The sequence below is a fragment of the Zonotrichia leucophrys genome, chromosome 1 (genome assembly GCF_028769735.1).
Source record: "Zonotrichia leucophrys gambelii isolate GWCS_2022_RI chromosome 1, RI_Zleu_2.0, whole genome shotgun sequence".
NCBI lineage: Eukaryota > Metazoa > Chordata > Aves > Passeriformes > Passerellidae > Zonotrichia > Zonotrichia leucophrys.
The window spans coordinates 90935338-90961006 of NC_088169.1; the positions used below are offsets into that span (position 1 = coordinate 90935338).

The following is a 25669-nucleotide window of genomic DNA, read 5'->3' on the forward strand; positions in this document are numbered from 1 at the left end:
ATATTTCTGAAAGGCTCAGAAGGGAGGCTGACGAAGCAAACAGGGCACAAGTGTTCACAACACCAGGGTCTGTCACAGCCTGGCGTTACCAAAATAGCTCAGTGCCTTCAGCTGGGAGACTCCCACTTCCACTACAACTGTATTCAGGCCTGGGAGAAAAGCTCCACACTGCAGGAGGCTGAGTGACACCTGACCTTGCTGAAGCAGTTTCAGGATATCTTGCCCCTAAAGCTGGCTTTCTCTTTGCCCTAGGTTATCTACATATGCAGGACACTCTTGCAAATAATTTGCTTCTCCCTACTCCCTGCTCTTCTCTCTCACAGTATTTTCCAGCTGTCTCTATAGTTGGAACATATAAGCAGCTTCATGATTGGGATTGGTGTAGGGGTGGAATCAGAGGCAAGAGGCAGTAGGATAATTGTACAAGAGATGCTTGAAGGGGTGAAGGCTTTGGGGCTGTCTGGAGGGAAACTCTCTCCAGACATCCTGTCCTGGCAGTAGATGCTGTCATCCATGCTCACCGTGGTCCTGAGATGAGACACTAGGTCTGGCTCCAGTGCAGAATATATCACACACCGAAGTCAGTGCAGCCACAGAGATCAGTTGTAGTCACATAACAGCATAATAACAAAATGGTGGTCTCTCCCTTTAAATGACAAAAAAACCTCAAAAACCACGGACCAAGCATAAGCTACTACCTTAACTTTCCCTTTTTATTAGTGTGTCTCTCTCCTACTGTGAAGAAAGAGTGAAAAATATGCTTGCCTTAAGTGAAACCACTTACAGATTACAGCTACAAGGGAAAAAAAATTGCAGCCTCCTCATTTTCTTAAGGCTAGCTTTCTTAAGGACGTTTGAATTGAAACTATTCCATTTAACATGCTATGAATTTTTTCTCTATTTAATTCACAGTCAACCTCTCTGTATCTATACAAGCACATTTAAATTTCCAGATGTGAACTACAGCTGCAAACACAGAGCTGCCAATGGGGAATATGACCTCCAGATGTCTGGGGGAATGGGACTCAGTCCTAAAATATTCACCTTTTACTCTGGTGAACCCAGAGAATCTCTGTCCCCAAAACAGCAGCTCCAGGCACAAAGGACCCAAAGCCGACTTGTGAGTTCAGATCACTAGAGGGAGACACAGCAACACACACATCCACACCTCATCAGTGTCCTGCACTCAGTAACCTTCTCTTCAGATACTCTGTTTTACTGCAGTTGACTACCTGAGTGCTAAATGGTGTGTCTGGAGAATGAGGAAGGCTGATAGGGAAGGCAGCCAGATGGACTGCATCTACCAGTCTCAGCAGGGAAGGCCTAGGAGACCTCTCCTCTTTTTGTCTTAGTAAGGACAAAAAAGTTTCTTGATTTTAATGGGTCTGTGGAATGGGTAGGAATGATGGAGAAATGGAAAGTTCATTAGTTCATCAGGCTGCTATTGCTATCCTGCTTGTCAAAGCACATGGCGATTCTTTTTCCTGTCATCATTAATTATGAGAGGTTTTGGATACTCATCTTCTGGGGTGCTCAGTTTTCACTCCCACATCTAAGCCCTCTGGGATCCTTCAAGACTGGCTCATGGACATAGGGGAGGAAAAGCAGCTAGCTGTTCCTGGATGCCCCAGCTAAACAGGAGTGTCCCCAATGAGTATCACTAAGCTTTAGCGTGGAGGCACAGCGCTGCAAAGACAGTAATATTACTGCATGCAGTGAACTAGAAAAATGCTGTTTTTCTGTAGGTGGATGAAAGTTTTCATATGGGCACAATCCAGCTCAGCCTTTAAAACGCCATGGAAAAGACTTTAACAGTATGACCAACTAGGATTGGTACCCATCTGGGACAAGATAAAAAGGAGGCAACTCTACCAGACTCCAGCTTGCTGCAAGGAGCAAAATTTTTATAATTTTTATGTGGCAGGAAGGCAACTAACTTGGTACAGAACTGCCAGATCTTGCCAGCAGCACAGACAAGCTTGCCAGAGGTGGAGCAGACAAGCAATGACCAGAAGATTCCACATGTTCCTCTCCAACCACTGCTGTAGGCAGCAGGGTAAATTTCCTCCTCACAACAGCTTTATTTGTCTATTTCCCTAGAAATGCCAAAATTCTCATTAGACCTTGCTCTCCCTCTCTGTCCTGGGACAGTAGAGAGAAATAAAAGCTGTTAAAAAAATGAATATTTAATGCATAAACAGTGTTTGTACTGAAACGCATCACAGCCCATGGTAATCAAATGGGGCATTATTGCAAGGTGATTACAAGAGGAAGGATCCCTGTGCAGTGCATGTGTTGCTGGGCATAGAAGAAAGAACATAAAGTGTGCTGGGGAGAGAGAACCATCACAACTTAAGTCTCTTACAGGTGAGGAAGGAGGCAATGTGGATCTAGCTTGTGGGCCCTAGGGAAAAACAGACCTCTAAAAATATAAGAAATGTGGAAAAAGTGTTAGTGGGAAGCAAATAGAGGTTGAAACAACTTTAGATGCCTTCTGGAGAAGACCTGAAAAAGTTGAAAGTTTGGCTTGTTTCCCAGGCTCTTTATGAGCCAGCATCCTCTTCCTTTTTTTTTTTTTTCCCCTACATATTGGATAAGATGAAGACTAAATAGAGAGAAAAAGACATCTCAGAAAGTGTGCTAAAACAAACTGGGAGTGTAAAAGAGGTAAAGTGCAAGGTCTCTGTGGAAGATGTTTTACCAGAAAGTATTTTGAACATGAAAGAATGGAAAAAAAAAGAGAGGAAATGGAGATCTGTTTAAAAAACCATCAGTTGCCTCAGTTGTTTTGTTAAACAAATATCTTGTAAACCTCAAGTTTCCTGAGACAGTTTCATGGGGGGGAGGTTGTGAAATAAGAACTGGCATAGTAATGCCATAAAACCCCCACCAAATCCAAACAAAAAAATCCACCCCATGCTTCCCAAAACAAGGCTGCTTTTCTCTACTGCTGTTTACTAAGGTTTTAGGAGAGCAGCAGAAAGATGCCCTAAATACAAATGCTTTAGATAACCAGAAAATCTGCTTCCCACCACTACTTACTGACCACAGGGCTGACTTGTGGTCTCTGGCTGAGGGTTTTCTGCTTGTTGCTTTCTTTGGGCATGAACTGGGTTTCCCTGTGCAGCACAAAGTGAAGCAACAAGGCTTTGGACTCAGGCAGCAATGAGAAGCAAGCCAACACAGGACATAATGATCAAAGTTGCCCATTGTGACCTATACGGCCTTCTTAACTCATGCCTTCAGAAAGATCTCTGTCTCCTCTTGCTTCAATTCTCAGCTCTACAAGGAGACTGGCATGCACTGAAGGAAAATACACAATTGAGTGGGGGTGTGAGATAATCTGTCTCTTTCACTTTAGGTCTTATCCTGATCTCTGAGCCCCAAAGCATGAAGCTTAACATCCTTTTCAATATTTTTATTGTGAATAACAAGAATATCCAGATTTGTTCACATTATCCTCAGGAATACACAAGCTGGTTGACTCTTGCCAAGTTCTTGTCTTTAAATAACTTTCCATAGCAATGAGTTCTACAGCTGTTTATATGTATACCATCTCAATTACACAGGGCATGCAGGCACAGTTCTGTATTCTCTATCCCTCCTAAACTTCCCAGGCTACGGTAAATTCCCTAAGACTCAATGTGAATTTCTAGCACCCTCTAGGGAGAATCAGACTGGCATATTTGACAAGCCTTCTCATCTCCTTTCATTTGATGCTGTGACATGAAACTTGGGTGTTGCAATCAATACTTATCTGCTTTGCACTAGACTGGTTCTTCTTATGCTGTGATTACCACTGTAATAACTAAGCTCTTTTTCTGAGCCAAAGTGGGTTTCTTTAGACTGTCAGGTGGAATTTGGAAGAATCCAGAATGTTTTCTTCTCTATCAAGTGGCCTTGCTGGGCGAAGGCCAAGGAAGTTGGATCCAGAATGGGATACCTAGTGGCTTTATACAGGTTTCATACTCTGTAGCTTCTCTAGGAGAAGGGAATTGCTTGTTCCTCAGCTGGTAACTCAATCTCTCAACTTTAGTCAATATAGCTTTGTCTCCCTGCCACCAGCTTGCAGGCTGCCATCAGCATGGCTGCTAAAGGCACTTGCCAGAGCACCCACAAGCAAGGCCCTTGGGAAGGTTTCAATCACTGATGCTTTGTGGCAAAGAGGCAGAAACACGAATGGTACTGCTCTTGTGAGCTCTCAAGTATGAACTTCTCAGGACAGGAGATGGCTTTTTCTTCTACATTTGCCTGCCCATGCACAGCAAAAGGCTTGGCAGTGAGATCTCTGGTAATCCAGAGACCTTGCAACAACTGTCCATGTTCATATTTCTGCAAACCCAATTCACAAGGGGTCACTCTTTAGGGCTTCCCTTGAGAATTCATTGGTAAGGATATGAACGTACAATAATTTTTCTTCTTCCCAGAAAGTTCTTTTTCAGTCAACCAGGCACCTGGCTAGGCTCTGAATAAGACATAGAGATGAGAAATGATAAATTATCCTCTGGACTGTGATCTAGCAGCTTGCAGGCAGGGAGAAGGCACATTAGCCTGAATAAACATAAGTCAGTAGAGACGTGAAGTAAAACTAAGAGGGGCTTGAAAGCAGGCATTGGCTACCATCTCTGAACTATTTCACTGGAGTCTTTTCTTGGCTGTGTTAGTTGTTATCCTGGTGCAAGGTACAGGGAAAACAGAGCTCCTTCAAACATAACTACCCACAGATGGGTAGGCTGCCTGTGGTATCCCTCACAGACCATGTACGTGTGATAAGTGGTAAACAGTTCTCTGTCGGGACTTTGTCCAGGATGTGGTGCAGCTATGGAATATTTGAGGTTATTGCATTCAGTGACAAAAAATAATCTATACCTTTGTGGGGCACGGATTAGGCAGGTTATGAGCTAATATAAAGGAGAATAAAACAATAGGGTACCATCCACTCGGTACAAAGAATCTGGGTTTTGTCCCTTTCAAGAGACGAGACTATGGAGTGTTCCCTAGTGAAGTATTCCTAATGCTGACAACTGCTAATTCATGCAGACTGCATAGGACACCATCAATACTCACCCCACTCTAACTGAACACATCACAATTTCCTGACAAATCCAGTTCAGATCTTCAGTTTTATGGACTTTGCCATGGCTTACCATCACAAACCAGGGTGGCAAAAGTCAGCAGGTATGGCAGGCTTAACAAGCCTGCAGCTGTGTCCTGAATCACAGGAAAGGGATCAGACTATGTGCAGGGAGGGACCTGCTGGCCTGCTGCTGGAAGGTGCAGGTCAGTGATCCCAGAAAAGAGCTCTGCTGGCCAGAGGAGAAGAGCTAATGAAGCTGTTTGTGCTCCCAGACAATGCCTGTTAAATTATCCACAACTACTCAGACCAGGTTGCCAATGTTGGCCTCTCAGGTGAAAAAGAAAAGGGTCTTAGTGATTCTCTCCACCTGCTCTGTCAAAATATAATCTGCCAATCATCTGAAGAGGAATGTAAGAGGAGAGCAAGGACCTGCATCGTTCCAAGGAATGTCATTCTTGCTTTCATCAAATTAAAGCTGATCTGTAATGTCTTTTGCCATTGAATTATTATTTTTCCTCTTACCTGCCTTCCTCCCAAGTGTCAGTGCTACAGTCATCCACCTCAGTCACACTTTCTCACAGGGTTAGGAGAGGTTTTTTTCCTGTGGGCTGCTTTAGGGGATCAGGACTTGAAGTGAGAAAAATGTCTGGTTCAACTGCTCACTGAAGAACCAGAACAGGAAGCAACACAGCAATTTATAAATCAATATTTTTAGCTTCCCAGATAAGCAGATAACTAAGCTATGATTGCAGCATTTAAATGAACAATCACACGCATCCCTACCTTTCCTGCCTAAGTACCAACACTGCCTTCCCTTTGCATTTGTATCTTCCACTTCCCAGCCAACAAGAATTCAACCATTTCTGTGGTCCTAACTCAGGTAATTAGCCAACAAACTATTCGTGAAGTCAATGAATGAAAGAAACAGCAGACAAAGTTGCTAATGAACTCCTTGAGGAGAGTACACAAAGAAAAAAAGTAATTTGGCCCTCTCGCCCCCTGATATGGGTTTAATTCCACTACCTGGCCATTCAAAACCTCCCACACAAGCTCAATAACACTCTTTCTTCCAGTTCTGCAGCCACAAGTTTAACCATGAAAAACATTGAAGGAGAGAGATATATTTTAGAAACCTTTACAATGATCTAAAATAGCTCTTTGATGCATAGCAGATGTCTTCAAAACTCGCATAAATGGAGCCAAAATGCCTTGCAGTTCTGGAAAAGGGAGATTCCAAGATAAGACACGTTTCCAACTGCAGCAGCTCTGGAAGGGATTTGGAATTTATATTAATTGTCAACCTCAAGGAAAACATTTAAAAGAAGCCCTTCTGTCTCCCATTTTGAGACAAGTGTCTTACTGGGCTTTATGCTGCTCAAAGACCTGATGTCTGCCTGAGAGCACTTCCTCTGTATCTGTAAAAGACAGCAGATGGGTTCAGATGGGGAAAAAGAAAGAACCACAATCAGTAACACATGGAGGTGACAGACTGAGGACTGCCTGCCCTTCATCATAACCTCTAGTTTGTTACACAGGAGGTGCTTGGCAGGCTTCACTGTAGGGAGGAGGACTGAGGAGAGATTGGAAAGGAGTCAGTGAGATGGTGCTGAGGGATGCTAACAAGGCAACACCTCTGAGACACACAGCATGGGAGAAAAAATGTGAAGGGACATGCTGGAAAACTGAACAGAGCCAAGAAAACTGTCCCCACAGTCAGAGTAAGGATGGGATTCTTCAGTTCTGTTGCTAACTACAGGGGATAGCCAGAGCGAGGATTTGTTCTGTGGAGACTTTTGTAAAAAGGAGAAAAAAAATCATCTGTGTCTGATACAGTGAAATAGGTGGTACAAATGAAAAAAACTCCCACAAAGCAGCAACAGCCAAAACGATGAGTCAGGACAAGAATCTTCTCACTACTCTGAAGAAAGCATCTCATGTGTACCAGATCTTAGATTTTATGAAGATTTAACGCCCTTAACTCAGTGTTAGGCTGTGCTCACAGAGTAGCTAGGGAGTATCTTTTAGTTGGATACAAGAAAGAGAACTTTAAGACTGATGCAGCAGTAATATGGAAGATTTGATATGAAGTAAACCTTAAGAACAGAAATATCACAGTGAGAAGATTCTATATACATAATTAAAAGTGAAAAAAATAAGTTCTCTTCTCCTATGAACGTAAATGGCACAGTCATACTTAATTTAGAAAAAAACCCCAAAAAACAGAAGAGGAAAGTCAGGTAGTGACGATAATACCACAAATGATTAGTCTTCCCCTAATCAGCCCTGCTCTCACCTCCTCTTAGCAGGCTTTCTCCATCTTTTTTCTCTTGGTATTGCAAGAAATGGGCCAGAAATACAGATTGCTTATCTAGCTTTCATATACATGAAAGCTCAGGAGAACTTTGGTTTGGCTGAAGACACAAGACAGGAATTTAAGTAACCCCAATCTCAACCACAGGCTCCAAATCCAGGGGCTTCTGGATGTAGCCCTTAGGTTAAGCTCTGTTCCAGTGTGTCATTCTACCTCTCTCTCTCCAACTTTCTTTCTGCAACACTTTCTGGCTCACTTTTCTCCTGTTTTCTGGCTGCTGAACTGCAGTAGAAAGCTGGACTATCTGTAGCATATGCAGAATGTTTGCTCTCTGTCTCCCTCAAATCCTCTTTAACCCTTTACATATGTAGGAGTATCACAGAAGATCGTTCATATGGGGCTAATCAATGCTTTCCCCATGCATTTTAATAAAAGTATATCTGATAGGAAAAGAAATCAGATAAAGAGTTTTTCTCTCCTCCAAGGACATGATACGGAAGGATAGAAACCTACCTCTTGTTCTCATCCTACTGTTAAATCTTTAGGGGTTCAAGGTACCCAAGCTGCTAACCCCCTTTTAGTCTGGCTACTAAAAAGATATTCTCCTCCCAACCTTGCCACATCCTTGAGCATGGAGGGCACAGCCAGACGGCAGAACAAAGATGGTGAGTTCTCCTTTATTCTGTTACCATCCTGCTCTTCACTCACCTTGAAGATCAATTGCCTTCTTCAGTCACCTCAGAAGACACAGGACATTTGGCTGTCTGCCAAAGTGGAGAGCAGTATGAACTGGGCTACTGTTTGCCTCTCCCTTTTAAGGCAAATCAGTAGGAAGCAAATCCCATGGTTTTCATAAAGAACCTCTTTTATGCAATGTCTCAACAGAAATCCTTTTCCCTCAGTCTAGCACCAGCAGCATTTCATCTCCACCACTGTGCTGTGCAGTACCAGCGGTAGAGATTGGGACAACTAGATGAACATCTAAGCTAAATAGAATTACAGGTCCAATTCTGCAGAGCATCTATTCAAGTAATTTCATTTGTTCACTTGGAAAACCTGGTTATTGTGCCTGGGAATTCATACTGCAAAACAAGTTTGAAGTACATTTAAGATTCTTGCCCCTTTTCTATAGCTGCCTGTATTGCTACTGAAATTTTTCTTTGATGCTGGAAGAGAAGGAAACTACTGTACAGATCACAAATCGAATCCAGTTGGATTTCTTACCTGTGGGAGTGAGGTGCCTCCAGGTGATGACAGGCTCAGGACGCCCATTTGCCATGCAAACCAGGGTCACATTGCTGCCCTCATTCACGGTGATGTCCGAGGAGATATTGGAGATCTTTGGTGGAACTGCAAAGACAAAAGAAAGTTTGACCTTGTTATAAGCAGAATTATGGAGGGCAGCTTGCCTAGCCTAATCAATTACCTACCTATCAACCAGAGCCAGCCACAAACTCACCTCACAGGCTGCACCCCTCTCACTACTAGCTGGGTTTCTGAAATTACATCAGAGTAGTATGTACTGGTGTGTAGTTTGTATTTCAAGGGTCTACAGCTAGAAACAGCCTGTGCTGCAACTGCAGTTTTGTGTTTGCACAAGTTTGGGGGTCTTCATAAAATGACCTCTCAGAACTTGCCTGCCTATCTCAAGGCTACTTGGAAGGGATCAGCAGGCTCCAAGTATCACCCCAGCTAATTTTTACACTCTGGGGAGTCCCAGATAGAGTTCTGCATCCTCCTGTGGGATGCCAGGCTTCAAGGCACTGATTCAAAGGGTGAATTAGTTATTGGTTTCTGTGACACCTTTCAGCCAAGAGGGATTCCCCATGGGCTACCTGCACTGGGCAGTCTCTGGATGACTGCACCACCCATGGCAGAGCGCCAAAGGCACAGTAGAATCTTTAAGATTCACAAGATCAGCCATGACTTGGACATTCAAGATCCTTAAAAACTTTCCAAACTGAGTTTGTGTCATGGTACCAGAGTGACCATGAACTGGGACCTGAACAGGCACTTCCAGGTGTGGAGTGTGCCAGCTGCTGCAATCTTTCCTCTCTCACACCAATGTCTTGCTTCCATGCTTCACACCCCATGTCAGGTGGTGAGGGATTTTCACTAAAAAGGAATCCTCTAGTTTGTTTTTTTTTAATATATTTTCAGCTTCCAAATTTGTGTGTAGCGAGGAATGAAACAACATAATTTTCTGCTTTGCTTACCACAGAGTAAACAGACAGCAGCTTCTCCTTCCCCCTGCCTGGCAGGAGTGGCTGATGGTCCTTTTGAAGCAACACTGCCTATAAGCTAGGTGGGGAAAAGGAAATGAAGCCTGAAGAGAGCAACTCACTACTTCCAGCTGTGTTGCTGGATTCACAGGAATGTTGTTTACAACCCACAGCTCATCAGCCCCTCTCTGTAGGCCCCAAACTCACGGACAAGGTTTGAGTATCTATGGCCATGGGACCCCCGTGAAGGAAGGGGACTGTAGAGTAAAGTGAGGCAGACACCTATTTCCCAACAGGCTCACTCAGCCAGGCAAGGAGGGATTGAAGGCAGGGGCACTGGGGAAGGATTGTTGTGACCTGTGGAGAAGTGACAATGCAGAGGGCAGTGAGGGAGCAGCCAGGGGCAACACAATGGGGAAGGCTTTTGCATGCCTTGTGAAAGCAGGACAGCTGGGGGCCCACCTCAAATGCCTGTGCACCACTGCAAGCATTGTGGTGGAAAATCAGCAGGAATCTGATGTTCACACAGATTCACAGAGGGATGTGTGTGAAAAATCATTGGGATGACGGAGCTGGGGTGAGACAGTTCAGGACTGGCATGTAACTCAGATACAGGCTTTCTAAGAAAGACAGGGAAAGGAGAGGAATAAAATTGCAAAGCAGTGGCTGGCATGTACCCAGCTCTGGATGGTGAACTAGCTCAAAACTAAGGATCAGAGATATCACAGCATCACTCTTGTTCCTTGGTGGTCATTACCAATTTCTTGATTAAGAAGAGGCAATACTGTGTTAGACAGGTAGAATAAGCCTCACAATAACAGGCCCTCTTTAGGGACCAACCACATTGATATTTTCAGGAAGGGAAAAATTTCAAGGCTCAAGCAGTCACACATGGGAGTCCTTCAGGTTCAGCATGAATTAGCAGTATGCCCTTGCAGCAAAGACCAAACATCCTGGGTTGTATTAGCAAGAGTATAACCCCCAAGTGGAAAGAAGTGTCTAAAACCCTTTACATAGTGCTTATGAGACAGCATCTCAGGCACTAGATCAGTTTGGGGCTTCCTAGAACAAGAAGGCCATAGACACACTGGAGCAAATCCACTGGGAGGCTCCCAAGATGGGAGAACCTAAGAGAGATGGGTCTGTTCAGTCTGAAGAAGAGAAGGCTGAGGGAGATCTTGTTGCTCTCTAAAAAAAGTGAGCGGGAACATGCAGAAAAGACAGAGGCAGGCTTTTCTCAGAGGTGCACAGTGAACACTGAAAAACAGCTAACATGAGCTGCAATTTAGGGAAAATTTTGACTCAAAATAAGGCAAAAGCTTTTACTTTCAAATAGGGCTCCTCAGAGAGGGGATGGAAACTTATCCCTGGAGAAAAAAACTCACTTCCTTTCTTTTCCAGTGGATGAGAGGAACATCCTGTTCTATGGCTAAGGACAGACCTGCTCATTGTTCCAGCTAGCTAATCTGCAGGCTGGCAGAGCCCTGAAAGTTCTGGTGCCAAAATCCAAAGTGCTACTCTTACTTACTGAGAACAAAGCAACTTGGAGGGCCACCTCAGACCTGATAGAAGACCAACATGCACAGGAGAGGACAGGCGGGCTTAGTCTGGGAAAGAACATCAGAGGCTGCTATTTCTGCTAAAGTTGTGGTCCAGGTGTTCTGTCAGGGGACACAAGGACAGTAATTGGAACACAATTTATCCATGGCGCTCACTGGGTAAGGAGAGCCCAGGAGTAAAACCAGTGGCTATACCATATTTTGGGAATATTATTGTAACCTCAAGGGGCTAACATTTGCATAAGGAAAAAAATCCATACAACAAACCAGGAAGGACTAAACTAAAGCAGGACTAGCAGGTGAAGCTGTGGGCCAGTGTGAAGTCCTAGTAGAACGGTGCAATGCCAGCCAAAATGGCTGAGGAAAGAGCAGCAAAAGCCACTGCAGGGCAGCAGCAGAGCTCCAGCTGGGACATGTATTAACTGCCACTCTCCAAAGCCGTCAAGACATTTTATTTCACAGAGGATCAAGAAAACTCAGCCAGCACAAGCAGTTTTGACCATGCCTACCGAATGCCCAAGAGGAAGAGCATGTGTCCAGATGGTCATATCTGTCTTGCCACTTTTTCAGATGAGGGTGAAAAGGACATCCAAGACTGAAATCCTGTTAGGAATATAATGGCTGGTTCCTTTCAGCTGGCACCTCAGTCAGAAGGCAAGGAAAGGCTAAGACAAGGGGGAATAGGGCAGGAAATAATTTCCCTCTAAATTTAAAACCTGGCTCGGCTTCATCTGTTTAGAATCCAAAGTCAGTGGACAATAATTTCACTCAGATAAAAAGTCAGAGACTTTTAATTTTCAGGGCGTCAAGCCAGCATGTTAAAATGCCAGAACTGTCAGCACCAGCAACAGTTAGCATTGCCTCCTTGGCACTTGTCATTACTTTGCACACACCTTTTTAGGACAACCTTAAAATGAGAAGCTTTGACCTTATTATTTTTCCCCATGTGTGGGTTGTATTATGTTTTCACAGGTCCCAGACAGCTGAAAGAAGGATTGCTGAGAATAAAACCTCCTGGGACCAGAATCTCCTGGGTGTCACAGCCTGCATTTGCCCAGCCATCTCCTATTGGCCCCCAAGTGGAAAATTCTTTTGTGACTGGTCTCTCCGAACCATTAGCAGGGGCAAACCCACAAGCTGCAGCCCCACAGCAGGGCAAATACTAGAGCTCAACAGCACTTACAGGCATTTTCATAACTTGACTAACAGCTTTTTACTCCAGGACAAAACAGGCTGCTGCCAGACCCCTCTGGCTCCAAGGACCCCTCTGGTTCCAAGGGAAAGCACTGCCAGGGTCTTAGGTACTGCTGGAAAAGATAGGATTGACATATTTTTCTGCTCTTTCAGTGTAAATCATATCAAGTATCCATTACAATGTGCTTGGGATGCCCCTGGTTGGGGTGGGGAGCAGAGCCATGAAAGGAAGCAAGCTGTAGTACCCCACTTCTCCATCCCCAGACAGGGAGGATGCCCTGCCCACAGCAGGGACTGATTCTGGAGAGATGGGAATGAACACTGAGAGGAATGGCTTAAAACTCACATATCTGCTTCTTCTACATTTCACATCTACGGCACAAGGCTGATGCCAGCCCAGCATCTCATCTGCCATGTCACTGACAGCAAATAACAAATCCCAAAGTAACCAGTGGCCATTCTGCATGAGAGAAGCTCACATTGGAAGGGATGGAGAGCCGCAAGGCAAGAGTGAGACAAGGGCAGAGATACTGTAGGGTGCCCTGGACCGGGAGGGCAGCAGGGCAGGAGGGGTACAAGGTCAGAGCTTGTGTGGCAGATTTTAAGTCCCAAGAAAGATACAGTGACAGAGCTGGGTAGAACAGGCTTGTGCAGAAACAGCTTGCACCGAGGCTGTTCTAGTTAATTGCCGTCAATCCTTCACTTCATGACAACTGCAACTCACATTAATTTAAATAATAAGAAAGACTGAGACATGAAAAATAGATCATGCTCCCCCAGCACAATCACTGTTGCTCTCCAGATGAAAGCAGGTGATTTGTTTCCACAAAAACACCCGCTATAGCAGTTATTACAGACCAGGGGCTGCATACGCGAGGCAGCAAGGAAACCACAAACAAGCAAACACACAAACATCTGCTGCTGTTATCCTTGCCTTTTATGACCAAAGCCCTTCAGAGCTCAAAACTCCTCCTGAGATATTACCTGGGATGGTGTGGGCGGGCTGGATCAGTGTTCTCATTCAAGGCTATGGAAGGAGGCAAGGAGCAGTGCTACATCCCTAATGTCAGTAAATGAGTGAGGTTAACACAAGTTCATATGCAGGAGACAAGCTCATTAGTGCCTTTCCAGGAGTGCATGGGGGATGGCACAAGAAAGCACCAAGGCCACCCTTGCTAAAGCACTGCTTCTAGAGATCTTTTCCTAATGTTGTTTATGCTGAACCTGACCTATGCCACAGCTCCCAAACAGTTCAGATCTCTGCCCTTTGATCAGAGCACCTAGACACAGCACAGGCACAAAGTGGCAGGAGTGGGAGCCACTGCTTAGTAGAAGTTGTACAAGGGGTACTCACAGGCTGCGGGCACTAGTCCCTGGCTCTTGCACTGATGGAACTCTGCTTTCATGGTGCTTCACCTGACACCTCAGGGCAGCAGGAGGATGGGTTTGTGAGAAAAGGGCAGGAAGCACAGGACTAGGAACTCAACTCAGGTATGACAACAAAAAATGCAAACAGAGGGAGAGTGGACACCTAGTGAGAAAACTCTGAGCCATGTAAATGCACTCACATGAAATTCAGTTAGACTCCTTGGACTCTTCCCTCTGGGTAAACAGTGTCCTACATCTAAGAGCCTTGGATGGAGCTTTCCACTGTGGGGCAGCTACTCCCCAGTCTCCAATTCCAAGACTGCTCAACAGTACAATATTTTGTCAATAAGTCACAAAATCATTAAAAAAATACAGCTCTTATTCCCAGTCTACAGACCTATAATACAGCAAAAGCTACTTAATACCTCCAAGACACAGATGCAAACAGTACTGCAACTACCTAAGAAAGCCCATAAGCTTCATTTAAGTGGTCTAACTGCTTGTCCGAAAAAGGGCACCTTGGATACAAATGGAAAAATTCTCAATTCCTTCCATATATCCTCATTAGTTGCTTCCTCCAGCCTATTTCCTTCCTCTCTGTAGGCTAGTAGGACCCCCATCTGTTGGATAAAATTAAGAGTCCCACCCACTAATACACAGGAGTGACCAACTCTCAGGGCAAAAAAAAAAAAGAAAACATCAGGACTTCTCTCCAAAGTCAAAGGAACTTTGCAGCCACTAAAACCCTCCCCAGGTGCCTATCAATTAGCCTTGAGAGTTCTTATTTCCTTGTCCCCAGATCCCAATTAACAGCACTTTATATAAAACGCTAATGAGCCCCAAAGCAGAGGTAGGGGGGATGCTGACCATCATATGGTTCTTCAGTACTTTAGAACAGCCTCCTTGCTCACCACAATTAGGGGTCCTTTCCTGGGGCAATTAATTGACAGCAAATTGGCCTCATTAGTCATTGTTTAGTTAAAGTGTTTAGTGGTGAAAAGAGAACCTGAAGAAGGGGTTGAGCTGCTAAACACAACTAAATGGTTTAATTTCCCTCTTGTGCTTGCAGCAGGCTAATCACAGCTCTTTACAGCAGTAACAAGAAACAGCTTGTTGATGCTAAAGTCCGCAAAGGGAGCAAGCTGAGGGCTGGAAAGTAAAATCCAGACACCCTTTGGGATGCGGCATGGTAATGTTTCTGAAGCATTCTACAGAAGAAATGCGACATCAGACCCAAGATGTGTTTTTTACGGTCTGATTCACGCTGCAGCCTCAGCCAGAGGGAGACGAAGCTGTCAGCAGAGCGAGAGGGCAGAGAGAGAAGTTGCTGAACTTCATTAAAGAGAGTGGACTCTGAAAGAGCATTCTGACCTTCTACTCTGCTAGGCTTGTTTCACTCTGCCAATGCCTCACTCAGCATTCAAGCTTCTGTGAAGTAGAGGCAAATGCTGAAGGCTTGGGTTTGTTTTTTAATCCCCTGGGAAACAAAAACCTCTCAAAATACACTACAGAGTTACCACAAGGTGTAAAAATTCCCTCTTTATGTTGTCTGAAAGGGAGTGCCTCATCACGTGGCCTTTAGGGAAGAGTCTATGACAGCCAGAGCATGGAAGCCACTTTAAAAGATCTGCAGTTTCCAACCCATAGTGTGCTCCCCCACTGCTCTGCGCCACTGGAGCTGATCTCCATCAAGCATCACTGCTGATGCCCAGAGAGGCTGGGCAGAAGGAGGCACAGGGGCCGCTAGCTTGGGCCTGCATCTTGGTGAGCTCCCCCATCAAGCAGCTGGAGCCTCACCCGCTGAGACGCCAGGCAGGAAATGGTTTAAAATCCAGATGGGGACTGTGCATATTGCACTGCCTGGGAGCAGAGAAGCAAACAGGATCCTGTAAATCAAAGCCATGTGCAAAGCTACCCACGAGCTGGGTAGCATGTCAGAGCACACCACACTGGAGAGTAAGAGCTTACAAGCCAAAACATTTTGTCTAAAGGAATGCTCTGCCTCATCCAATAGTGTCTGGACTATTTTTTCCACATAACATTGCATGGGAAGCCCTTTCAGTACATTCTTTCTTTCTTAGCAGAGAGCAGCACAGTGTGTGAACGTGTTGCGCTGTCCCATTCCTGAGCTGTTGGAAAAGACAGCACAGAACTGGGCTCAATTCCTTACACTCATTATCACTGATTTTACTTTTTATAAACTTGTCTCCACTAAATTTTCAAGAGAGAAATTATTTAGCTTCCACACTGAGAGAAACACAGAAAGGAACATCTTAAATCTCAAGTCAGCCTTGTTTATCAGTGCACTAAGGTGACAGTATAGGTCAGGGCTAAAAGCAGTCTCACTCCTGTTCATAGCCCAGCACCTCCACTTGAAAACTGGATGCCAGCCTTGCACTGTAAAGCATCTCCAGCTCTGAGCCTAAGCTCCAGCTTTTACCCAGTGCTGATTGTATTTCACCCACACCTGGTTCTTTGGTGTGCCCTCCCCAAGAACAGGTTTACACAACCCACATTTTTGGATCCTGATGCAGTCCAGGAGAGCAGGTTCTCAGTTATCCGCTCAGCATGTAAATGAAAGCACAAAACACAAGCCAGGCATATGCCCGGTATCTGCTTGTCACCAGATATGCACCTCTGCATATGAAGTTCTCTGCTACAGCCCTTCCCTTTCTTTTCTATTAGCATACTGAATTTATGCCACTCATCTGCAGCTCCTGTCTTTAAAGCACTGTTCTGTGCACTTGCACTTGTTTGCACTGCTACAGTTCTTTCTGCTTGTAAAACTGACTTCAAGAGCTTTATGGCTAACCCTCCTAGAGGAGCCTGCTGTGACAACACAGCCTTCCTCACAGGACATGTATAAACAACAACAGAAGTGCTTGCCATGCTAATCCCCAGGGATTAACTCTTGGAATGCCACCTAATCCCAAACATTTTAAGGACTGCAGATGTACACAGCTTTTGGTCTTTCTTTCAAGTGTGTTTACATATTCCCTTAGACTGTTCTTTTTAAATCTGGTAAGTATTTACTTATGGGACTGAAACAATAAAAAATCTTTCTTTCTGTGGACATAATCAGCCATCCTGGAAGAGAAGTCCTGTAAGAAAAGTTGTCCTTAGTGTTCAGGTCCTCCAAAGACATTTCTGAGAATTTTCTTAAGAAGAACCTGTTCACAGGAACATTAAGCATGTTGGATGTATATGGCACGCAGCTGAGTCCTAAGATGCAGCCTTTCTAGGGCTTGATTCAGAGCCAAGGGAGCTTCTCCTGTGATGTTGTTCACCTCTGGACAAGTCCTTTTAGAGCAAGAATGGGTGATGGCTTCAAGGAAATGCTGCAGCCAGAACAGGAATGCTTTATTAGTCACTTGGGAAGAAAACTCCCAAGATTATGGGTTTTCAACTGAGTCCCATCAGGCCTTGGCTCCTGCCTGCTAATTCCTTCTTTGGGACATAGATTAGGGAGCACTGGCCAGGTATGAGGAGGAAAAAATAACAGAGAAAAGCCTATGTCATTCCAGGGCAAGAGGTACTGGTCCAGGAAAGGTCCTAAAAAGGCAAGTGGGGAAGTAATTTAGTTTCAGCTAATACCCCACTCTGGCTAGAGAAACAGAGCCAAATTTTTTGTTTGTTTGTTTTCAGTTCTTGTGCTGTTGTTTATATTCAGCTCATTAGGGACAGCATACAACCAACAGAACAACCATCATGAACCACTGATGAACATCCACACAGAGGCCATCTCTCTCCAAGGGCTGTTCTCAAATTCCCTTGACTGCCCACGGTTTATCCCACATCCTCTTTGACAAGCCACAGGGTTATAAATATGGCTCTCAAAGTGTCTTGTGGATACCATATACCCAATGATCTGGCTCAGTTTCAACCGAGGCATGTTTGCAGTGACAAGCCTCTCACTCAAATCAAATGCATGTGGTACATGTAGAATATTTTTTTATTAGCAGGCTTTCCTTTCTCACACATTGAAGTGAGCAAAATGGAGCAGGACAGCTTGCTGTAACCACCTTTCAAGATAGCTTTCAGGATTCTGGAGGAGCAGAAAGCTACAGCAGCACTTTGGAAATACTGGATTTGCTTTCAGTTAAAAGTATGAAGAACAAAGATAATAATCCCATACTGGCACTTTTACACAGAATCACAGAATGCCTTGGGTTGGAATGGATATTAAACCTAAAATCATCTAGTTCCAACTCCCCTGCTGTGGCCAGGGACATCTTTTACTAGATCAGGTTTCTCAGAGCTTCATCTAACCTGGCCTTGAACATTTCTAGGGATGTGGCATCCACATCTCTCCACAACCTGTTCCAGTGCCTCACCACTGTCAAAGTGAACAATTTCTTTCTAACACCTAATCTAAACCTGACCTCTTTCAGTTTGAAGCCATTTCCCCAACCTGTCACTACATGCTCTTGTCGATATTCTCCTCCATCGTTCTCGTAAGATTCCTTTAGTTACAGGAAGGCACTGGAAATTAGGTCACTTTGAAGCCTTCTGTTCTCGAGGCTGAAGAACAATCACAATTCTCTCAGCCTTTCCTTGTAGAAGAGATGCTCCACCACTCTAATCACCTTGGTATCCTTCCTCTGGGCTCACTCCAACAGGTCCATGTCCTCCCTGTGCTGAGGACTCCAGAGCTGGATGCAGCACTCCTGGTGAGGGTCTCACAGAGCAGAGCAGAGGGGCAGAATCCCCTCTCTCACCCTGCTGGCCATGCTGCTTTGGGTACAGCCCAATACAATTGGCTTTCTGGGATTGCATTGTCACTGTTTCTGGATCCAGAGATGTTGGCCTTTCCCACCACACACAGTTATGAAATGCCAGCTGTGAGACCTTCATTTGCTAGCCATTGTTGAGCTTGGTGATAGCTGCAGCAGCCTCATTTCTAAAGGCCAGGGTGTTATCATCAGCCATCTGAGAAGGGAAAGCCAAAGAGTTCAAAGCAAAAAATCACTCCTGCCAGAAATGCTCATCTACGCAAGTCTGATCCAGCAGAAAAGAAGAAAAAACAAATGCAGTACTCCTGAAGTAAAGGTATCTTTGAACAACATAGGCAGCTAGCTAGAGCTGAGATGTGATTGTGGTGATCTCCTTCCCACAAAGCAACCAAGAGCCAAGTTTTCTGAGAAGGGCAGTTTCTGCAGGTGGAGCTTCTCTGCCAAAAGAGAGTGCACTGTTTTGTTTCAACCACGTGCAAGAACACCTTGACACCTTGGAATTTTCCCACTGTTTCCCTTTCCAAGCTTTGCTGTGTGGTAAAGATGTGCTGCATACATGCAGACAACCTCAAAGGGAGGGAAGGGATGAATCCCAAGAGCTTTGCTCTGTAAACATATGACATTGAATTGGTGCCATTTCAATTAAAGGAGAGTTTCTCCCAGACTGCCAGGAATGAGGCTTATTCCTTGTAGTCTGCAGCTTTACTAGGACACATAAAAAGACTGCCTTCTTCCCCCAAAGTGGTTCAAGGCCGCCCTCTTCAAAGTTAATGGTTTGCTGGTCTCTTAGTGTTACAAACTGAGGGAATCAAAGAATGGATAAGGTTGGAAGGGGTCACAATGGGTCATTGGTCCAACCTTCCTGCTAAAATATCATCCTAGACTACACTGTCCCTTCAGGAGGATGAGGTTATATCCAAAAGGGTTGCCAGCACCTTTATGTTTAGTGGGACAATATCTTTACAGACAACTTTTATCTAAGGTTCTGCAAGCAAATATTTGCCACTCCAGAAATCCAGTGCTACTGGCTGCAGAGCAGGAATGAGGTATATCCTCTGATTTTCAACAAAGAACACAAACAAAAAACTGCATTAACTTCCAACTGCAGTACGGAATCAAAAAATAAGTCCCATGTAAAACACAAGCCATGTCTCTTTACTGTGACAGCACATCCACATCTGAGCCTCTGTAAAAGCACAGCTATGAAGGTAAGCAACACTACTAAAAAACTGAAGGAATCACTCAGGTGGTCTGGTACTCCACATTCAGTGATTGTTCTACACACTTGTGCTCCACCTTTCTAAGGCTCAGCTCTCATTCTCACTCTTAGGGAACCAGTGTGTGCGAGATATATGGCATTCCCAGAGACTGGTACCCTACTGGTGTCACAAGAGGTACGATGCCTTATCCATCAACAGCTCCACCAAGTGAGAAGAGAGTAAGAGAAGAATATATGCAAAGCCCTCCATGTTCTTTATGAGGAATTAACATGCTGCAAAGTTCCTTGGCAGAACAAAAATGGCAAATGCAAGACAGACAAAACAGGCTTGATGCTTCACTGCTGGTATAAATTAAAGAGAGCACGAAATACTCTTACATGAAAAGAAATGCAAAGAAGGAGAGAATCAGCCCTGTGGTTCATAAACCCAAGGTAAAAAGCTGGCCTCTCAAAATACTGTGCAATCTGAACAGGAATAGAAACGTAATCAATAGTTAGGGATACTGATGAATGATAAGGATACACTCATACACTTTCCCTCCTGATGGTCTCATGATATACTGGAGTCTGTAAAAATTATTTCCCCAAAGCACAAAGAGTGATAAAAAATACAAAGAAACTTTGCATCAGAACACAATTCTGAAAACTCTGCCAAAGCCTGAAGAAAAGCAGAGATATAGCTGAGATGGCATCACACGATGGATCAACCTGCCACTGGATTGGGCGCAGACACTCATGACAAATAGGCACAAGGGATGCAGCACAAATACGGTGTGACACTATATCCTGGGCGTATGCTTGATGTATGGAGGATTAAATGCCACACACACACTGTCCTGGCTAGATTGTATCTAGTGCTGACAGATACCTGAGGGATCTGTCTCTTCCTTTATACACTTTGGCAATTGCCATGCCAACAAAGGATTATGGGACTGGGGGGGGTGAGAAGGAGAGATCATTTGCTACTCTGTTTAAAAGAGACTTTATCCTCTGGGGGGATTTTGTCAAGATGTTGGATTTCTTCTTAAATTATATTTTTACCTGCCTATACACATTTGAGGTTGATGGGCTTCTCTCCTTTCTTCTATCCCTCTAGCATAACACCTCATTCTTCTGGAGTCCCAAAAAACCCTAGAGCAAACTTGGCTTCCGTAAGTTGGTTTGAATATTGCAGCCCTCAGCCCTTGCTTCCATGCAAGCTCAAAGACAAGAAAACAGCCAACATGCTGTAAAGACCAATTCCTCTCCCTGTGCGGTGAGCCCTGTGATTGACGTCTCCGTTCGTCGAGAGAGACAGACTGTCTTGAGTGTGAGATAGCTAACTATCACCTGGGGAGGCAGTCAGAGGGGGAAGGAGGGAGGCAGGGGGACACAGCCAGACAGACAGAAAGGCAAAGAAAGACAGACAGAAAGGAGAGCTGAGGAGAGGGAAAGAGGAAAGGACTGACAGTGTGGTGCAGATGAGAGAAAGACAGTAGCGCTGATGAATTAAGTTGTCAACTTTGGCATCACCTGTGTACCTTGTCATGCCAATAAATTCATTGAAGCTGAACCTGCACCGTGAGTCAAGAGTGAGAGAGTGCTGATGGAAGGAAGAAATAACAGCCCATTTAAAGACTCAGAGCAATTTATGAGTTACCTCAGGAGGGAAGTAGTGACAATGGGAAAGGAGACATGCTTCCCCATCAAGCTGGGCAGGGAAGCTTGTTTTGGATTCAAGCTGTCCATCCAGTCCTGCTGGAGACAATGAAGAGACAGAGACAGAGACTTGGTTCAAGAAAGAGAAAGGCAGTGGAGAGGCTTGCTGGAGGTCCAAGGGAAACAGGGCAGGCACATGCCTTTGCATATGTGCCTCAGGAATTCCCTTGAGATGCTGAGGGAAGACATTGAGGACAAGAAGCCAGGTACCCCATTGTGAAAGGAGACAAAGAGTGTAGAGCACAGCACTGCATCACTGAGGGAATGTGAAGGGAAGAGAAGTAAAGCAGAGCACAGCTCTGGCACAGAGGGGTGGCTGTGCTGGAAAGCCAGGAGGGACACAAAGGCCTCTGCTGACTCTGAAGTTGGAAGCATGGCACTGAGATGTGAACAGCTTTGACAGGCTGTACCAGGGAAGTACTGCACCAAGATCTTTCCTGCACAGCTAAGGAGATTCTTACCAACCTTTTTAAGGATTCCATGCATGTCTTCAAAGAGGAGCTCACCGGCTCCTTCCAGTCCCTCAGAACTCCAGTGAAGTCTGCTGCATGTGACTGAGGAATAGGAAAACCAATGGTACAGTGCCCTCACCCATTACATTTTTCTCCTCCTGCAACTACAGCTTCCCAAACTGAGCAGTATCTGATCCAATTATTTGAGAAATGCATCTGTGTCTTTACCCCTTTCCTTTGTTTCATCCAATTCACCATTTCCCACGCAGGAGCTTTTGCAAATCTTGTGCGCTCAGATGATGGTCAGCTCCTAACAAAAACACTGATCAGGGACTAAGAGTGGCAGAGGCTGATTTCCAAAGCAACCTGAGACCCCCTGTGACCTCATTTGTAGCCATCCAAAGATGTTTACACTCATGTGACAAGATGTGTTCATTGACCCTTGCAATGAGCTGATCTCAACTAAACGCCAGGCATAGCACCAGGAAAGAGAAGGACACCACCTGCTCTGAGATTCATTCCTCCCATGGCCTCTGCTGCTGTGTGCTCCACTGATGCCCCAAGCTTGCATAGAAGGGAGGGTAGGAAGGAGAAAGAAAAACACCTAGATTTGTACCTCAGGAAGAAGTACTGGTGGTATTTTCTTCAATCAGGGAGAAATTCTGACTCAGCCACACAAGTAGAAAAGCTAGTCTTTCCAGCCTGAGTGAAACACTGAAGATTTACAATTGTTCAGGGTATTTGGGAAATTTGGATAGGAGTGTGTGTGCACATGCATAGCATTTCACAAATCCATGCAGAGGAAATAACGCATATGGCATAAAACTAACTTATGTGGATATCTGTGTGCATACATATAAAAACATAACCATGCTTAGAATGTATATCTGTTTATAGTTAGATACATACTGATATATACACATATACAAATACTGCCATTTTCTCCTGAAACCCCCAGCCTCTTTGAGAGCTCGTGTTTGGCTGCGGTTTTGCAAGCAGCCAGGCAGCCATGACACAGCTGTCCAGACTGGGGTCCCCTGAGCTGTGTGGTGGAGCTCTGCTGGCTGCGTTCAATTTGACATCAAATGAGAGCAGGGATCTCGCTGAGCCAAGCTCCGTTCTGATCTGACTGGTGCCCAGATCAGCTTAGCTGTAGTGCCCTCAGGCTGTGGCACTGTATTAAAGTTGAGGGCAGCTTTAATCTGTTTCACCATTTGCACAGTGGAAGCTGTGCTTGGCCTACTGGGAAATTACGAGCATGTCCCTCATTCCAGTAAAGTGGACAGTTTGTTTCCAGGAGTTGTGATCTTTGTGTTCGTGTAACTTAGTTTAAATGATCTAAGTTGGTGGCTTCCAACCATTCTCATTGTGAGGGCACCTAGCAATTTCCTGGGGAAGGTACATGTGCCGTACAGGGAATGTAACTCTCCTAACAATAGGTTTGGTTTTCATGAAGTTCACAGACTTCCTGAGAGTTACAGACTATGATGGTCTCATGGATTTTCATTTACTATAGGGAAGAAGGAAAAAAGTCTCACAGTTCATAGTCTTCTTCTGTCAGGGGTATTGAGTTGATTATTGCCCCCTCTAGCAACAGGAATAGAAAGATGGAGCTGCAGACATGGGGACCTTTTGCCACGTGTAGGGGCCTGTGGTACACTTAAGCATCCCTGTCTCCTTGAAAGGTTACAGGGACATCCTGCCCCACAAGAAATCACTTCTAACCACACACATGCCCTCATGGACATCGTTGCTCCTGAAGGCACCCCACTGACTCTGCATTGCCTAGACATCCCTCCCACAATAGGACAATGGGACACGCAATGGGACACAGCCAGAATGCCAGGATGTCAGAGTATGACAATACCTACAACACCATCAACAGTGTCCTGGCACCTGGACACTGGCCCTGATGGCAGTGATCACAGCTGTAGGAGGGCTGTGTTGCTTTTTAAAAAATTTTATTTGTATACATGAGACATTGAAGAAGAAACAGTATTATCCAAGGACATTCTCTTTCTCAAAAAGCCATTTAAAACCAACCATGAACCAACTCCTGGAACTGCTGAAGACCTCAGGACACCTCAAAGGTAGCTTGATTTTATCTGTGTCTAACCAAGCAACACATAAAAGTACGGTAAGGAAGTGTTTAGATCATGCTAGAGGCTACAGAAAGGAAGAATGACTTCTATTTGGAAAGACTGTTCAATAGAGAGATACCAAATAATAAATAAATGAAAATAGGTGACATTCATTATGACATTTAAATGACTAGATGCCAAGTGTTTGTTAAAGTACCATGTGGTCTGGAAGAAGGCAATCAAAGCAAAAGGACTTGGAAAAGCAGTGAGTAATGGTGACCCAATCCATTTAACTATTGACAAAACACAGGTGAGGAAATGTGAAGGGGAAAAAAATCTCTAGGAATCATCAGCTAATGGATTAAATGCATCTGAGTGTGAGATGAAAATTAACTGATCAATTCACTCAACAGCTGCTAATTATATGTGACAAGGCAGGCAGACTCCAGAAGTCTATGGAGCTCAAAGGAAAACAGTGCTGGTAGAAAAATTTGAAGGCTGCCTCTTGCCACTATGGGGTGTGACATTTGCCCCGGTGAGAGAATGTCACTGTCACTGAATAACATTTAACTCTGCAAATGTTTGAAGTCTGTATTTCAAAAGCACAGAAAGGGGGGTTCTCTCTCTCATTGCTTTATAACAATTTGCAACATTAGGTGTAAATATATGGTATCAAAATTAACATGCCAATCTAAACAAAGTTAAATGTAATGCTACAATCAAAATGAAACCTTTTTGCCTCATTGCAGTTAAACATTTTGACATTAGTGGATTGAAACTAGAAAGTTAAAAGGATTTGTTGTGACACTCATTGGTCCAAATTTTTTTTTGCATGGCCCATGCTCCTGCAAAATGCTTTCGTGCCAAAAGAACTGATCTTCTGATAGGAAGTAATCTCACATTTTCTGATCACTACTTTCACTATTCTATTTTGAATTTTCATTAACAGTAATATTTTCCTGACCACTTCCATTTTGGCTTACACCATTTAGGAAATGATCACAGAGATATTGACTATTTTTCCTCTCCCCTTAGGCTTACACTTTGCATATATTGATCCCTTGGGACTCCTTTAAAGTCATGTCTTTGGAGAGTCAGCAGATTTTAGGATATATACAAAATAAATAAATACTAATGATGAATTAATTGATCACCAGGGAAAGATTAGTACCAAAGTGTGATTCTTCCTTGAATGAGACCAGAATGGGAACCTCATTCGTGTAATTTTCACCCTGCACTGTAGCACTGAGTTTTGAATCCGCTTTTGGAGTAAGGTTAAATGCAAAGCACATATACCAGCAATTAAATTATTAATTCAAAGGGGAAAACTACTGAGGCTTATAAACCTGGTGAAACTTCCAAATTAGGTATCTCAGGCCTGACATTATGACACAATCAATGTCATTTCTGGAGATTATGAGACCTGAGCCAAGGTGGTCTTCCAGATTCATCACGCTAACAGTATTTATTATCTATCGTCAAACCCCAACTCTGTAACTTGTGGGGGTCCAGCACGTTCTGTGCATGGCCTATGATACTATTTTTAGACCGTTTTTTAAATTCATGGTTGAAGGGAATTCAGGGGATGCAATGTTTAATACAGTGCTTCATGAACTCCTGCTAGCAAATTTAATTCAATCTGTCTTGGGTTAGGAGCACTGTCACGGATTGGCAATTGCCTGAAGAACCATAAACAAGAGATAATGACAAGGGGCAGGTAAGAGCAAAGGTGTAAGCAGGTGTAAGAGAGGGGCT

At 44.3% G+C, this 25669-nt stretch overlaps 1 protein-coding gene across 4 annotated transcripts in view; it reads right to left on the reverse strand.

Annotated features, from left to right (window-relative positions):
• LSAMP (limbic system associated membrane protein) overlaps positions 1–25669 on the reverse strand; it is a 985865-nt gene that overhangs the window by 97029 nt on the left and 863167 nt on the right. For all 4 annotated transcript variants that reach the window (XM_064722153.1, XM_064722144.1, XM_064722162.1 and 1 more), the window contains one exon: positions 8613–8738. In XM_064722153.1, coding sequence (XP_064578223.1) covers positions 8613–8738 — 126 coding nt within the window. The remainder of the gene's footprint in view (positions 1–8612; positions 8739–25669) is intronic.